We start from the raw sequence: 15,140 nt of genomic DNA on the forward strand, positions 1-15,140 counted from the left end.
GCTGGGGAAGGCTGTGGAGCGCAAGGCCAAGGAGGAGGTGCTGAGGGAGCTTTAGCCTGGACAACGGGAGGCTCGTCAGGGCCCTTCAGGCACACTTCCATAGATCCATAGAGGACAGCGCTCACCCCAAGGCCTGCTTCCCTGCCAAACCTCCCCGCTCTGCATGCAAGGGCTTTAGCCACCTGAGGAGGTGACACTTCCAATTTGTGGTTTCTTGGCTTGCTTGGAGGAGAAGCCCTGCTCATTTTCTCTTTTCCCAGCAAGCAAAGATGCTTCTGCACAAGCTTTCCTGCCCTTTTCCTGCACCGGATGGGATTCTGATCCACTTTTACTTTTCCATGTCTGCCGCAGCAATAGCAAAGGCCTTGCTGGCTATTTCCTACTTTTCCATTTCACAGCTTTCAAGAGCTAAAAGCTCCCTTGTGCAGAGGCACTGTGCCTTGCAGATAGCAGCCAGGGAGGACTATCAAATTCCTAGGCAAACAGAGTTCTCTTGAATTAGCCCATTTTAATCTGGCCAGAGTGACTTAGAATGCCATTGCTAAGAATGCTGATGATTTCTCCTTCAAAGAGGTGGTTGTAGATGCCAGGAGAAAGGAGGTTCTAAACCATAGGTAACGGCCTGTCCCTCATGTTTCTCTCTTGCCACAGATGACAGAAGCAGCAGCAGTCTCTGCCCCGGCTCCCTCTGCTCCTGGAGAAGAAGCCAAAGAGGAGCAAAAGGAGCAAGACGACCACAAGCCTGCAGCTGTGGTCACAGCAGAGCCTGATGCTTCCAAGAGAGTAAGTGCCAGTTGTGGGTGGTGCTGTCTTTAGTGCAAGGCAGAGCTGCAAGTTTCTGAGCAGCCAGCACTTGCTGTTGCTGGCTGAGGATGCTGAGTGCTGGAATCCCGCAGGACGCGGCCATTTCCTGCAGGCAGGGACAGCTAGAAATTGGCCCTTGGCCTGTCACCTTGAGGCACCCAAGAGCTGGGGGCTGCGGCTCAGCTTCTGCCTGCTTGGCTCAGTGAAGCTCTGTCTCTGGGCTTCTGCAGGGCCGTGGCCATGGGCACAGGTGCTCGTGCTGGAGGTCACAGGGCTTTCTTTAGTTGTTTTCCCTTTGTGCAAAGGTGTGTTTGGCTTGTGGAAGTGTTCTGCAGTTTTCTGCAGCAGTTCTTCACTTGTACACTCTCTTTTGGCTTTTGATAAGCGGCAAGGAGATGATTGCGTTGTCCATGAAGCTGGGGCAGGCCATTCTTGTGGGGTGAGGCCAAAGGAAGCAAGTGCCTCGTAGGGAAGGCTTCTTGCTAGGCAAAAAGCAGAAGGGGCAAGTTGCTGTGGGTGCGTTTTGGGATGAAGCCTGCAGCTTTGGAAATGGCATTAGTGCCTCGGGTGGGGGTGAAGCTGCAAGTCCTTGACTGCTGTCTTGTGTTGCTGAGCAGAGGAAGGACATCTTGGAATTGTGGGTGCTGTATTTGACGTCAAAGGGGCAAGTTTGTGGTGGGGGAGCTGCGTGGGCCCAAAGGACTTAGGGGTGCCGGTCAAGAGCAGCTGAAGGTGGGCCAGCGCGTGGCCAGGGGGCCAGAAGGCCAAGGGCGTCCTGGCCTGTGTCAGCAAGAGTGGGGCAGCAGGAGCAGGGCAGGGAGCGTCCCCCTGGGCCGGGCCGCGCTGCGGCCACAGCTGGGAGTGCTGTGCCCAGTTGTGGGCCCCTGTGAAGCAGAAAGTCCTTGAGGGGCTGGAGCGTGTGCAGAGGAGGACACGGGAGCTGGGGAAGGCTGTGGAGCGCAAGGCCAAGGAGGAGGTGCTGAGGGAGCTTTAGCCTGGACAACGGGAGGCTCGTCAGGGCCCTTCAGGCACACTTCCATAGATCCATAGAGGACAGCGCTCACCCCAAGGCCTGCTTCCCTGCCAAACCTCCCCGCTCTGCATGCAAGGGCTTTAGCCACCTGAGGAGGTGACACTTCCAATTTGTGGTTTCTTGGCTTGCTTGGAGGAGAAGCCCTGCTGATTTTCTCTCTTCCCAGCAAGCAAAGATGCTTCTGCACAAGCTTTCCTGCCCTTTTCCTGCACCGAATGGGATTCTGATCCACTTTTACTTTTCCATGTCTGCCGCAGCAATAGCAAAGGCCTTGCTGGCTATTTCCTACTTTTCCATTTCACAGCTTTCAAGAGCTAAAAGCTCCCTTGTGCAGAGGCACTGTGCCTTGCAGATAGCAGCCAGGGAGGACTATCAAATTCCTAGGCAAACAGAGTTCTCTTGAATTAGCCCATTTTAATCTGGCCGGAGTGACTTAGAATGCCATTGCTAAGAATGCTGATGATTTCTCCTTCAAAGAGGTGGTTGTAGATGCGAGGAGAAAGGAGGTGCTAAACGATAGGTAACGGCCTGTCCCTCATGTTTCTCTCTTGCCACAGATGACAGAAGCAGCAGCAGTCTCCGCCCCGGCTCCCTCTGCTCCTGGAGAAGAAGCCAAAGAGGAGCAAAAGGAGCAAGAGGACCACGAGCCTGCAGCTGTGGTCACAGCAGAGCCTGATCCTTCCAAGGGAGTAAGTGCCAGTTGTGGGTGGTGCTGTCTTTAGTGCAAGGCAGAGCTGCAAGTTTCTGAGCAGCCAGCACTTGCTGTTGCTGGCTGAGGATGCTGAGTGCTGGAATCCCGCAGGACGCGGCCATTTCCTGCAGGCAGGGACAGCTAGAAATTGGCCTTTGGCCTGTCACCTTCAGGCACCCAAGAGCTGGGGGCTGTAGCTCAGCTTCTGCCTGCTTGGCTCAGTGAAGCTCTGTCTCTGGGCTTCTGCAGGGCCGTGGCCAAGGGCACAGGTGCTCGTGCTGGAGGTCACAGGGCTTTCTTTAGTTGTTTTCCCTTTGTGCAAAGGTGTGTTTGGCTTGTGGAAGTGTTCTGCAGTTTTCTGCAGCAGTTCTTCACTTGTACAGTCTCTTTTGGCTTTTGATAAGCTGCAAGGAGATGATTGCGTTGTCCATGAAGCTGGGGCAGGCCATTCTTGTGGGGTGAGGCCAAAGGAAGCAAGTGCCTTGTAGGGAAGGCTTCTTGCCAGGCAAAAAGCAGAAGGGGCGAGTTTCTGTGGTTGTGTTTTGGGATGAAGCCTGCAGCTTTGGAAATGGCATTAGTGGCTCGGGTGGGGGTGAAGCTGCAAGTCCTTGACTGCTGTCTTGTGTTGCTGAGCAGAGGAAGGACATCTTGGAATTGTGGGTGCTGTATTTGACGTCCAAGGGGCAAGTTTGTGGTGGGGGAGCTGCGTGGGCCCAAAGGACCCAGGGGTGCCGGTCAAGAGCAGCTGAAGGTGGGCCAGCGCGTGGCCAGGGGGCCAGAAGGCCAAGGGCGTCCTGGCCTGTGTCAGCAAGAGTGGGGCAGCAGGAGCAGGGCAGTGAGCGTCCCCCTGGGCCGGGCCGCGCTGCGGCCACAGCTGGGAGTGCTGTGCCCAGTTGTGGGCCCCTGTGAAGCAGAAAGTCCTTGAGGGGCTGGAGCGTGTGCAGAGGAGGACACGGGAGCTGGGGAAGGCTGTGGAGCGCAAGGCCAAGGAGGAGGTGCTGAGGGAGCTTTAGCCTGGACAACGGGAGGCTCGTCAGGGCCCTTCAGGCACACTTCCATAGATCCATAGAGGACAGCGCTCACCCCAAGGCCTGCTTCCCTGCCAAACATCCCCGCTCTGCATGCAAGGGCTTTAGCCACCTGAGGAGGTGACACTTCCAATTTGTGGTTTCTTGGCTTGCTTGGAGGAGAAGCCCTGCTCATTTTCTCTTTTCCCAGCAAGCAAAGATGCTTCTGCACAAGCTTTCCTGCCCTTTTCCTGCACCGGATGGGATTCTGATCCACTTTTAGTTTTCCATGTCTGCCGCAGCAATAGCAAAGGCCTTGCTGGCTATTTCCTACTTTTCCATTTCACAGCTTTCAAGAGCTAAAAGCTCCCTTGTGCAGAGGCACTGTGCCTTGCAGATAGCAGCCAGGGAGGACTATCAAATTCCTAGGCAAACAGAGTTCTCTTGAATTAGCCCTTTTTAATCTGGCCAGAGTGACTTAGAATGCCATTGCTAAGAATGCTGATGATTTCTCCTTCCAAGAGGTGGTTGTAGATGCGAGGAGAAAGGAGGTTCTAAACCATAGGTAACGGCCTGTCCCTCATGTTTCTCTCTTGCCACAGATGACAGAAGCAGCAGCAGTCTCTGCCCCGGTTCCCTCTGCTCCTGGAGAAGAAGCCAAAGAGGAGCAAAAGGAGCAAGACGACCACAAGCCTGCAGCTGTGGTCACAGCAGAGCCTGATGCTTCCAAGAGAGTAAGTGCCAGTTGTGGCTGGTGCTGTCTTTAGTGCAAGGCAGAGCTGCAAGTTTCTGAGCAGCCAGCACTTGCTGTTGCTGGCTGAGGATGCTGAGTGCTGGACTCCTGCAGGACGTGGCCATTTCCTGCAGGCAGGGACAGCTAGAAATTGGCCTTTGGCCTGTCACCTTGAGGCACCCAAGAGCTGGGGGCTGTAGCTCAGCTTCTGCCTGCTTGGCTCAGTGAAGCTCTGTCTCTGGGCTTCTGCAGGGCCGTGGCCAAGGGCACAGGTGCTCGTGCTGGAGGTCACAGGGCTTTCTTTAGTTGTTTTCCCTTTGTGCAAAGGTGTGTTTGGCTTGTGGAAGTGTTCTGCAGTTTTCTGCAGCAGTTCTTCACTTGTACACTCTCTTTTGGCTTTTGATAAGCGGCAAGGAGATGATTGCGTTGTCCATGAAGCTGGGGTAGGCCATTCTTGTGGGGTGAGGCCAAAGGAAGCAAGTGCCTCGTAGGGAAGGCTTCTTGCTAGGCAAAAAGCAGAAGGGGCAAGTTTCTTTGGTTGCGTTTTGGGATGAAGCCTGCAGCTTTGGAAATGGCATTAGTGCCTCGCGTGGGGGTGAAGCTGCAAGTCCTTGACTGCTGTCTTGTGTTGCTGAGCAGAGGAAGGACATCTTGGAATTGTGGGTGCTGTATTTGACGTCAAAGGGGCAAGTTTGTGGTGGGGGAGCTGCGTGGGCCCAAAGGACCCAGGGGTGCCGGTCAAGAGCAGCTGAAGTTGGGCCAGCGCGTGGCCAGGGAGCCAAGAAGGCCAAGGGCGTCCTGGCCTGTGTCAGCAAGAGTGGGGCAGCAGGAGCAGGGCAGGGAGCGTCCCCCTGGGCTGGGCAGCGCTGCGGCCACAGCTGGGAGTGCTGTGCCCAGTTGTGGGCCCCTGTGAAGCAGAAAGTCCTTGAGGGGCTGGAGCGTGTGCAGAGGAGGACACGGGAGCTGGGGAAGGCTGTGGAGCGCAAGGCCAAGGAGGAGGTGCTGAGGGAGCTTTAGCCTGGACAACGGGAGGCTCGTCAGGGCCCTTCAGGCACACTTCCATAGATCCATAGAGGACAGCGCTCACCCCAAGGCCTGCTTCCCTGCCAAACCTCCCCGCTCTGCATGCAAGGGCTTTAGCCACCTGAGGAGGTGACACTTCCAATTTGTGGTTTCTTGGCTTGCTTGGAGGAGAAGCCCTGCTCATTTTCTCTTTTCCCAGCAAGCAAAGATGCTTCTGCACAAGCTTTCCTGCCCTTTTCCTGCACCAAATGGGATTCTGATCCACTTTTACTTTTCCATGTCTGCCGCAGCAATAGCAAAGGCCTTGCTGGCTATTTCCTACTTTTCCATTTCACAGCTTTCAAGAGCTAAAAGCTCCCTTGTGCAGAGGCACTGTGCCTTGCAGATAGCAGCCAGGGAGGACTATCAAATTCCTAGGCAAACAGAGTTCTCTTGAATTAGCCCATTTTAATCTGGCCGGAGTGACTTAGAATGCCATTGCTAAGAATGCTGATGATTTCTCCTTCCAAGAGGTGGTTGTAGATGCGAGGAGAAAGGAGGTGCTAAACGATAGGTAACGGCCTGTCCCTCATGTTTCTCTCTTGCCACAGATGACAGAAGCAGCAGCAGTCTCCGCCCCGGCTCCCTCTGCTCCTGGAGAAGAAGCCAAAGAGGAGCAAAAGGAGCAAGACGACCACGAGCCTGCAGCTGTGGTCACAGCAGAGCCTGATCCTTCCAAGGGAGTAAGTGCCAGTTGTGGGTGGTGCTGTCTTTAGTGCAAGGCAGAGCTGCAAGTTTCTGAGCAGCCAGCACTTGCTGTTGCTGGCTGAGGATGCTGAGTGCTGGAATCCCGCAGGACGCGGCCATTTCCTGCAGGCAGGGACAGCTAGAAATTGGCCTTTGGCCTGTCACCTTGAGGCACCCAAGAGCTGGGGGCTGTAGCTCAGCTTCTGCCTGCTTGGCTCAGTGAAGCTCTGTCTCTGGGCTTCTGCAGGGCCGTGGCCAAGGGCACAGGTGCTCGTGCTGGAGGTCACAGGGCTTTCTTTAGTTGTTTTCCCTTTGTGCAAAGGTGTGTTTGGCTTGTGGAAGTGTTCTGCAGTTTTCTGCAGCAGTTCTTCACTTGTACAGTCTCTTTTGGCTTTTGATAAGCTGCAAGGAGATGATTGCGTTGTCCATGAAGCTGGGGCAGGCCATTCTTGTGGGGTGAGGCCAAAGGAAGCAAGTGCCTTGTAGGGAAGGCTTCTTGCCAGGCAAAAAGCAGAAGGGGCGAGTTTCTGTGGTTGTGTTTTGGGATGAAGCCTGCAGCTTTGGAAATGGCATTAGTGCCTCGGGTGGGGGTGAAGCTGCAAGTCCTTGACTGCTGTCTTGTGTTGCTGAGAAGAGGAAGGACATCTTGGAATTGTGGCTGCTGTATTTGACGTCAAAGGGGCAAGTTTGTGGTGGGGGAGCTGCGTGGGCCCAAAGGACCCAGGGGTGCCGGTCAAGAGCAGCTGAAGGTGGGCCAGCGCGTGGCCAGGGAGCCAGGAAGGCCAAGGGTGTCCTGGCCTGTGTCAGCAAGAGTGGGGCAGCAGGAGCAGGGCAGTGAGCGTCGCCCTGGGCTGGGCAGCGCTGCGGCCACAGCTGGGAGTGCTGTGCCCAGTTGTGGGCCCCTGTGAAGCAGAAAGTCCTTGAGGGGCTGGAGCGTGTGCAGAGGAGGACACGGGAGCTGGGGAAGGCTGTGGAGCGCAAGGCCAAGGAGGAGGTGCTGAGGGAGCTTTAGCCTGGACAACGGGAGGCTCGTCAGGGCCCTTCAGGCACACTTCCATAGATCCATAGAGGACAGCGCTCACCCCAAGGCCTGCTTCCCTGCCAAACATCCCCGCTCTGCATCCAAGGGCTTTAGCCACCTGAGCAGGTGACACTTCCAATTTGTGGTTTCTTGGCTTGCTAGGAGGAGAAGCCCTGCTGATTTTCTCTCTTCCCAGCAAGCAAAGATGCTTCTGCACAAGCTTTCCTGCCCTTTTCCTGCACCGAATGGGATTCTGATCCACTTTTAGTTTTCCATGTCTGCCGCAGCAATAGCAAAGGCCTTGCTGGCTATTTCCTACTTTTCCATTCACAGCTTTCAAGAGCTAAAAGCTCCCTTGTGCAGAGGCACTGTGCCTTGCAGATAGCAGCCATGGAGGACTATCAAATTCCTAGGCAAACAGAGTTCTCTTGAATTAGCCCATTTTAATCTGGCCGTAGTGACTTAGAATGCCATTGCTAAGAATGCTGATGATTTCTCCTTCAAAGAGGTGGTTGTAGATGCCAGGAGAAAGGAGGTTCTAAACGATAGGTAACGGCCTGTCCCTCATGTTTCTCTCTTGCCACAGATGACAGAAGCAGCAGCAGTCTCTGCCCTGGCTCCCTCTGCTCCTGGAGAAGAAGCCAAAGAGGAGCAAAAGGAGCAAGACGACCACGAGCCTGCAGCTGTGGTCACAGCAGAGCCTGATGCTTGCAAGAGAGTAAGTGCCAGTTGTGGGTGGTGCTGTCTTTAGTGCAAGGCAGAGCTGCAAGTTTCTGAGCAGCCAGCACTTGCTGTTGCTGGCTGAGGATGCTGAGTGCTGGAATCCCGCAGGACGCGGCCATTTCCTGCAGGCAGGGACAGCTAGAAATTGGCCTTTGGCCTGTCACCTTGAGGCACCCAAGAGCTGGGGGCTGTAGCTCAGCTTCTGCCTGCTTGGCTCAGTGAAGCTCTGTCTCTGGGCTTCTGCAGGGCCGTGGCCAAGGGCACAGGTGCTCGTGCTGGAGGTCACAGGGCTTTCTTTAGTTGTTTTCCCTTTGTGCAAAGGTGTGTTTGGCTTGTGGAAGTGTTCTGCAGTTTTCTGCAGCAGTTCTTCGCTTGTACAGTCTCTTTTGGCTTTTGATAAGCTGCAAGGAGATGATTGCGTTGTCCATGAAGCTGGGGCAGGCCATTCTTGTGGGGTGAGGCCAAAGGAAGCAAGTGCCTTGTAGGGAAGGCTTCTTGCCAGGCAAAAAGCAGAAGGGGCGAGTTTCTGTGGTTGTGTTTTGGGATGAAGCCTGCAGCTTTGGAAATGGCATTAGTGGCTCGGGTGGGGGTGAAGCTGCAAGTCCTTGACTGCTGTCTTGTGTTGCTGAGAAGAGGAAGGACATCTTGGAATTGTGGCTGCTGTATTTGACGTCAAAGGGGCAAGTTTGTGGTGGGGGAGCTGCGTGGGCCCAAAGGACCCAGGGGTGCCGGTCAAGAGCAGCTGAAGTTGGGCCAGCGCGTGGCCAGGGAGCCAAGAAGGCCAAGGGCGTCCTGGCCTGTGTCAGCAAGAGTGGGGCAGCAGGAGCAGGGCAGGGAGCGTCCCCCTGGGCTGGGCAGCGCTGTGGCCACAGCTGGGAGTGCTGTGCCCAGTTGTGGGCCCCTGTGAAGCAGAAAGTCCTTGAGGGGCTGGAGCGTGTGCAGAGGAGGACACGGGAGCTGGGGAAGGCTGTGGAGCGCAAGGCCAAGGAGGAGGTGCTGAGGGAGCTTTAGCCTGGACAACGGGAGGCTCGTCAGGGCCCTTCAGGCACACTTCCATAGATCCATAGAGGACAGCGCTCACCCCAAGGCCTGCTTCCCTGCCAAACATCCCCGCTCTGCATCCAAGTGCTTTAGCCACCTGAGGAGGTGACACTTCCAATTTGTGGTTTCTTGGCTTGCTAGGAGGAGAAGCCCTGCTGATTTTCTCTCTTCCCAGCAAGCAAAGATGCTTCTGCACAAGCTTTCCTGCCCTTTTCCTGCACCAAATGGGATTCTGATCCACTTTTAGTTTTCCATGTCTGCCGCAGCAATAGCAAAGGCCTTGCTGGCTATTTCCTACTTTTCCATTTCACAGCTTTCAAGAGCTAAAAGCTCCCTTGTGCAGAGGCACTGTGCCTTGCAGATAGCAGCCAGGGAGGACTATCAAATTCCTAGGCAAACAGAGTTCTCTTGAATTAGCCCATTTTAATCTGGCCGGAGTGACTTAGAATGCCATTGCTAAGAATGCTGATGATTTCTCCTTCCAAGAGGTGGTTGTAGATGCGAGGAGAAAGGAGGTGCTAAACGATAGGTAACGGCCTGTCCCTCATGTTTCTCTCTTGCCACAGATGACAGAAGCAGCAGCAGTCTCTGCCTCGGCTCCCTCTGCTCCTGGAGAAGAAGCCAAAGAGGAGCAAAAGGAGCAAGAGGACCACGAGCCTGCAGCTGTGGTCACAGCAGAGCCTGATGCTTCCAAGGGAGTAAGTGCCAGTTGTGGGTGGTGCTGTCTTTAGTGCAAGGCAGAGCTGCAAGTTTCTGAGCAGCCAGCACTTGCTGTTGCTGGCTGAGGATGCTGAGTGCTGGAATCCCGCAGGACGCGGCCATTTCCTGCAGGCAGGGACAGCTAGAAATTGGCCTTTGGCCTGTCACCTTGAGGCACCCAAGAGCTGGGGGCTGTAGCTCAGCTTCTGCCTGCTTGGCTCAGTGAAGCTCTGTCTCTGGGCTTCTGCAGGGCCGTGGCCAAGGGCACAGGTGCTCGTGCTGGAGGTCACGGGGCTTTCTTTAGTTGTTTTCCCTTTGTGCAAAGGTGTGTTTGGCTTGTGGAAGTGTTCTGCAGTTTTCTGGAGCAGTTCTTCGCTTGTACAGTCTCTTTTGGCTTTTGATAAGCTGCAAGGAGACGATTGCGTTGTCCATGAAGCTGGGGCAGGCCATTCTTGTGGGGTGAGGCCAAAGGAAGCAAGTGCCTTGTAGGGAAGGCTTCTTGCCTGGCAAAAAGCAGAAGGGGCGAGTTTCTGTGGTTGCGTTTTGGGATGAAGCCTGCAGCTTTGGAAATGGCATTAGTGCCTCGGGTGGGGGTGAAGCTGCAAGTCCTTGACTGCTGTCTTGTGTTGCTGAGAAGAGGAAGGACATCTTGGAATTGTGGGTGCTGTATTTGACGTCAAAGGGGCAAGTTTGTGGTGGGGGAGCTGCGTGGGCCCAAAGGACCCAGGGGTGCCGGTCAAGAGCAGCTGAAGGTGGGCCAGCGCGTGGCCAGGGAGCCAAGAAAGCCAAGGGTGTCCTGGCCTGTGTCAGCAAGAGTGGGGCAGCAGGAGCAGGGCAGTGAGCGTCCCCCTGGGCTGGGCAGCGCTGCGGCCACAGCTGGGAGTGCTGTGCCCAGTTGTGGGCCCCTTGTGAAGCAGAAAGTCCTTGAGGGGCTGGAGCGTGTGCAGAGGAGGACACGGGAGCTGGGGAAGGCTGTGGAGCGCAAGGCCAAGGAGGAGGTGCTGAGGGAGCTTTAGCCTGGACAACGGGAGGCTCGTCAGGGCCCTTCAGGCACACTTCCATAGATCCATAGAGGAGAGCGCTCACCCCAAGGCCTGCTTCCCTGCCAAACATCCCCGCTCTGCATGCAAGGGCTTTAGCCACCTGAGGAAGTGACACTTCCAATTTGTGGTTTCTTGGCTTGCTAGGAGGAGAAGCCCTGCTGATTTTCTCTCTTCCCAGCAAGCAAAGATGCTTCTGCACAAGCTTTCCTGCCCTTTTCGTGCACCGAATGGGATTCTGATCCACTTTTAGTTTTCCATGTCTGCCGCAGCAATAGCAAAGGCCTTGCTGGCTATTTCCTACTTTTCCATTTCACAGCTTTCAAGAGCTAAAAGCTCCCTTGTGCAGAGGCACTGTGCCTTGCAGATAGCGGCCAGGGAGGACTATCAAATTCCTAGGCAAACAGAGTTCTCTTGAATTAGCCCATTTCAATCTGGTCGGAGTGACTTAGAATGCCATTGCTAAGAAAGCTGATGATTTCTCCTTCAAAGAGGTGGTTGTAGATGCCAGGAGAAAGGAGGTGCTAAACGATAGGTAACGGCCTGTCCCTCATGTTTCGCTCTTGCCACAGGTGACGGAAGCAGCAGCTGTCTCTGCCCCGGCTCCCTCTGCTCCTGGAGAAGAAGCCAAAGAGGAGCAAAAGGAGCAAGAGGACCACGAGCCTGCAGCTGTGGTCACAGCAGAGCCTGATGCTTCCAAGGGAGTAAGTGCCAGTTGTGGGTGGTGCTGTCTTTAGTGCAAGGCAGAGCTGCAAGTTTCTGAGCAGCCAGCACTTGCTGTTGCTGGCTGAGGATGCTGAGTGCTGGAATCCCGCAGGACGCGGCCATTTCCTGCAGGCAGGGACAGCTAGAAATTGGCCTTTGGCCTGTCACCTTGAGGCACCCAAGAGCTGGGGGCTGCGGCTCAGCTTCTGCCTGCTTGGCTCAGTGAAGCTCTGTCTCTGAGCTTCTGCAGGGCCGTGGCCAAGGGCACAGGTGCTCGTGCTGGAGGTCACGGGGCTTTCTTTGTTTTCCCTTTGTGCAAAGGTGTGTTTGGCTTGTGGTAGTGTTCTGCAGTTTTCTGCAGCAGTTCTTCGCTTGTACAGTCTTTTTTGGCTTTTGATAAGCTGCAAGGAGATGATTGCATTGTCCATGAAGCTGGGGCAGGCCATTCTTGTGGGGTGAGGCCAAAGGAAGCAAGTGCCTTGTAGGGAAGGCTTCTTGTCAGGCAAAAAGCAGAAGGGGCAAGTTTCTGTGGATGTGTTTTGGGATGAAGCCTGCAGCTTTGGAAATGGCATTAGTGCCTCGCGTGGGGGTGAAGCTGCAAGTCCTTGACTGCTGTCTTGTGTTGTTGAGAAGAGGAAGGACATCTTGGAATTATGGGTGCTGTATTTGACGTCAAAGGGGCAAGTTTGTGGTGGGGGAGCTGCGTGGGCCCAAAGGACCCAGGGGTGCTGGTCAAGAGCAGCTGAAGGTGGGCCAGCGCGTGGCCAGGGAGCCAGGAAGGCCAAGGGCGTCCTGGCCTGTGTCATCAAGAGTGGGGCAGCAGGAGCAGGGCAGTGAGCGTCCCCCTGGGCTGGGCAGCGCTGCGGCCACAGCTGGGAGTGCTGTGCCCAGTTGTGGGCCCCTGTGAAGCAGAAAGTCCTTGAGGGGCTGGAGCGTGTGCAGAGGAGGACACGGGAGCTGGGGAAGGCTGTGGAGCGCAAGGCCAAAGAGGAGGTGCTGAGGGAGCTTTAGGCTGGACAACGGGAGGCTCCTCAGGGCCCTTCAGGCACACTTCCATAAATCCCTTCACGATAGTGCTCAATACAAATGCTTTTTTTTCTGGAAATATCTTCTCAGCGTTCAAGTGCTTTTGACACTTGATTTGGTCACTCTTTCATCTTTTGGTTTCTTCCTTTGTTAGGAGGACATGTCCTGTTTAGTTTCTCATTTTTTAGGAAGGGAAAGCTATTTTCCTCCATGTTTCCCTTCCTTTTCCAGCTCTTGTCGATATTCTGCTAGCTTTTTCTTTTGTAAGTTGACATTTCTGGAGGATGCAGTATTTTTGCATGAGATCACTTTGTTTGGGACAGCGAGCTTGGTGCAGAAGGAGCTGTTCTGGTGCCAGGCCAGTCAATAGGGCCTTGCACTTCGCGTTCATATTGACAGTACCTCTGCTTTTTTGCAGCCCAGGGAATCAGTAAATGTGGTGTTTGGGAATTGAGCAGGAAATCATTGCTCTTGCATTCCAGTTGGTCCTCAGAGATCAGAGGAGCTGGAAGGAGCTGGGCTTTATTTCTGATTACAGCCCCTTTAGCACTCTCAGTGTTGTCAAGTCCAAGAGAAGCAGTTGGCCGAGCACAAATGCTGCAAGAGTGCCATTCCCAGTGCAATGCTCTGGATCTGATTGCATTCCATAAGGACCTAAATGCTCCAGATTCCCCGGGAGTGTGGTTTATTGAAGCAACAGGAGAGCAATCTCAGGATTGCTGCTGATCAGGGCAATGGCTACCAAGTGTGTGTAGCAACAGAAATGATAGGAAAGAGAGATTATAAGAGTGAGTTCTATCTATCTATCTATCTATCTATCTATCTATCTATCTATCTATCTACCTATCTATCTATCTATCTGTCTATCTATCTGTCATTTGTATAATTGAATCTTCTTGGCTCTGGTCCAATGCAGTTGGAGTTGCAAAGTTCACTTAAAGCATCCCTTTCAGGAGAGGATTAGAGACACGTTCTGTTGACCGATTCTGAGCAGGCAGAGCTGTTTTCCCCTCCAGATATGGTGGGGTTTTTTTTCCCCTCAGAGCTGTTTTCCACCTCCAGCCTCTTCTTCCTGAGGCCCCCAGTTAATTTTTTAATTTTCTGCCTGTCCCAGAGAGGTGGAAGTATTCCATGTTTTAGGTGGTGAAGAGAACATGAACTCCAGAAGTGTCTCTCATAAAGGGTGAGCTCACCCAGGAAGCCACCTGCAGAGGCAGGATGGAGCTGTGGGACTGGGCTGGGTGTCAGTCACTACTGAAAGACAAACAGGACATGGCAGGAGCAGAGGGAGGCCCTCACCAGACCCCTGAGAAATGCCACACCTTCCCTGTCAGCTGCCTGAGAGGCTGTTGGAGCTTCAGCCCCAGATGGCCCCTGATTGTAGTGCCAGGGTCACTTTGGAATCTGTGCCTCCCCACGGGCAGAGAATGACCCAGGAGAGCAGCAGCACAGTGCTCTGGGAACGTGTGAGCCCATCAGTCCTTGAGTCTTAGCCCACAAATGTCCTATGGAAAGTTGAAACCCATCTTCTCTTGCTTTCTGTGCAGATCCTTCCAGAGAAAGAGCAGGAACAGATTGTGTTATCAGAGATGCCATGCCAGACTCAGGGAGAGCTGAGAGCCCGAGAGCAGGAAGAGCAGCTCAGGCAGCGGGTGGAAGAGCCACAGGAGAATGGCCAGGTAAGCCTGACTCGCCAGGTGTCAGAGGGAAAGGGCAGGAAGAGGGGCATAAAACAGAGCTCTTGGGAGTGAGGAGGCCAGGAGTCCCAGAGGCACTGAAAGCACAGAGCCTTGGAATCTGCAGGGATCAGCACTGGGACAAGAGAGCTCCATTGGAAGCAGGTGTGGGTAGGGAAGGAGAAAGAAGTGGCTGAATAAATGTGATTTTGAGGCTGCAAGAGGAAAAAGCTGAGCCTTATGGCAGCTCCCAGTTACTTGCTCTGCATTTGTGTGTACAGAATATCAAGGCAGAGCCACAAGCAGAGCTGCCCGAAGCTCAGAGTGCCATCACAGAAGTGAAGAAGAGGAACCAGGAAGACACGAGAAGAATTCAAGAGGAGATGAATCTCCATCAGCAGAGGGGCGATCAACAAAACCAGGTGAGTGAAAGAGTGGCAGCCACTCCACTCATGAAACATCCTCTCTCTTGTATTTTAGAGAACTTGAAGGAACAGCTGGACACAGACTTTCAGAAAGCTCACGCTAAGATCAAGGCAAGGGAGAAGAGGCAGGAGGAAGAAATGAAAATCATCAGAGAAAAATTTAATCCCCTCCCTCAGGCTCTACAAAAGCAAGTGAGTGAAAGAGGGATAGCCACTGCAGTCACCAAACTGGTGGTTTCTGCCCTTCTGGCCTTCCCAGTGCAGAGCAGCAGGGAGCGGGGTGATGCCTCTGAGTGCCATCCTGCTCTAGTGTGTATCACAGTCACTCGGAAGGACATTTCCTGGTGTGCTGAATCTCAGCTGCTGCCCTGGACAGTGGGACTTGTCCTTTGGCCTTTTGGCCAGCAGTCATCCAAATTGATTCCTGCTGGCCTGTTCCTGCTCTCCTTGTTTCTTGAGGTGTTTTTACAGGGGAATATGGTGACCCAGATGGAGGATTGAAACAAGCTGTCTGTATCCCTTGTAAATCTGTTCTTTCCTCACAGTCAGTGACTCTTGACTGACAGGGACAAGCTGTAGTCTCTGACTGCTTTGTTCTGTTTGACTCGAGGTGCAAGTGTTGACATCTCACCGGGCAGCCAGCAAAGACTTCCGGCAAATGAGTGGCAATGAAGAGCCCCGAGGCGGGCGTGAGGCACAGGAACTGTCCCCACCAAAGGTGCTACAGGTTGGGCATGACCTGAAGATGGTGCAGGAAAAGAAGACAC

At 54.1% G+C, this 15,140-nt stretch overlaps 1 protein-coding gene across 1 annotated transcript; it reads left to right on the forward strand.

The window, feature by feature from the left end:
* Positions 1–627: 627 nt before the first annotated feature.
* Positions 628–15,005, forward strand: LOC128822149 (trichohyalin-like). Its single transcript, XM_054003753.1, has 4 exons — positions 628–783; positions 4,138–4,269; positions 13,820–13,951; positions 14,230–15,005. The coding sequence occupies exons 1-4, from the start codon at positions 652–654 to the stop codon at positions 14,872–14,874; spliced, it is 1,041 nt and encodes a 346-aa protein (XP_053859728.1). The 5' UTR covers positions 628–651; the 3' UTR covers positions 14,875–15,005.
* The last annotated feature ends 135 nt before the right edge of the window (positions 15,006–15,140 follow it).

This window comes from Vidua macroura, chromosome Z, assembly GCF_024509145.1.
Source record: "Vidua macroura isolate BioBank_ID:100142 chromosome Z, ASM2450914v1, whole genome shotgun sequence".
NCBI lineage: Eukaryota > Metazoa > Chordata > Aves > Passeriformes > Viduidae > Vidua > Vidua macroura.

Excerpts from the sequence above, each read along its gene's own strand:
- LOC128822149 (XM_054003753.1), top strand. The coding sequence starts at position 652 with ATGACAGAAGCAGCAGCAGTCTCTGCCCCGGCTCCCTCTGCTCCTGGA. Across the intron at positions 4,270-13,819 it reads AGCCTGATGCTTCCAAGAGA|ATCCTTCCAGAGAAAGAGCA; the intron begins GTAAGTGCCAGT and ends CTTTCTGTGCAG. Across the intron at positions 13,952-14,229 it reads AGCCACAGGAGAATGGCCAG|AATATCAAGGCAGAGCCACA; the intron begins GTAAGCCTGACT and ends TTGTGTGTACAG.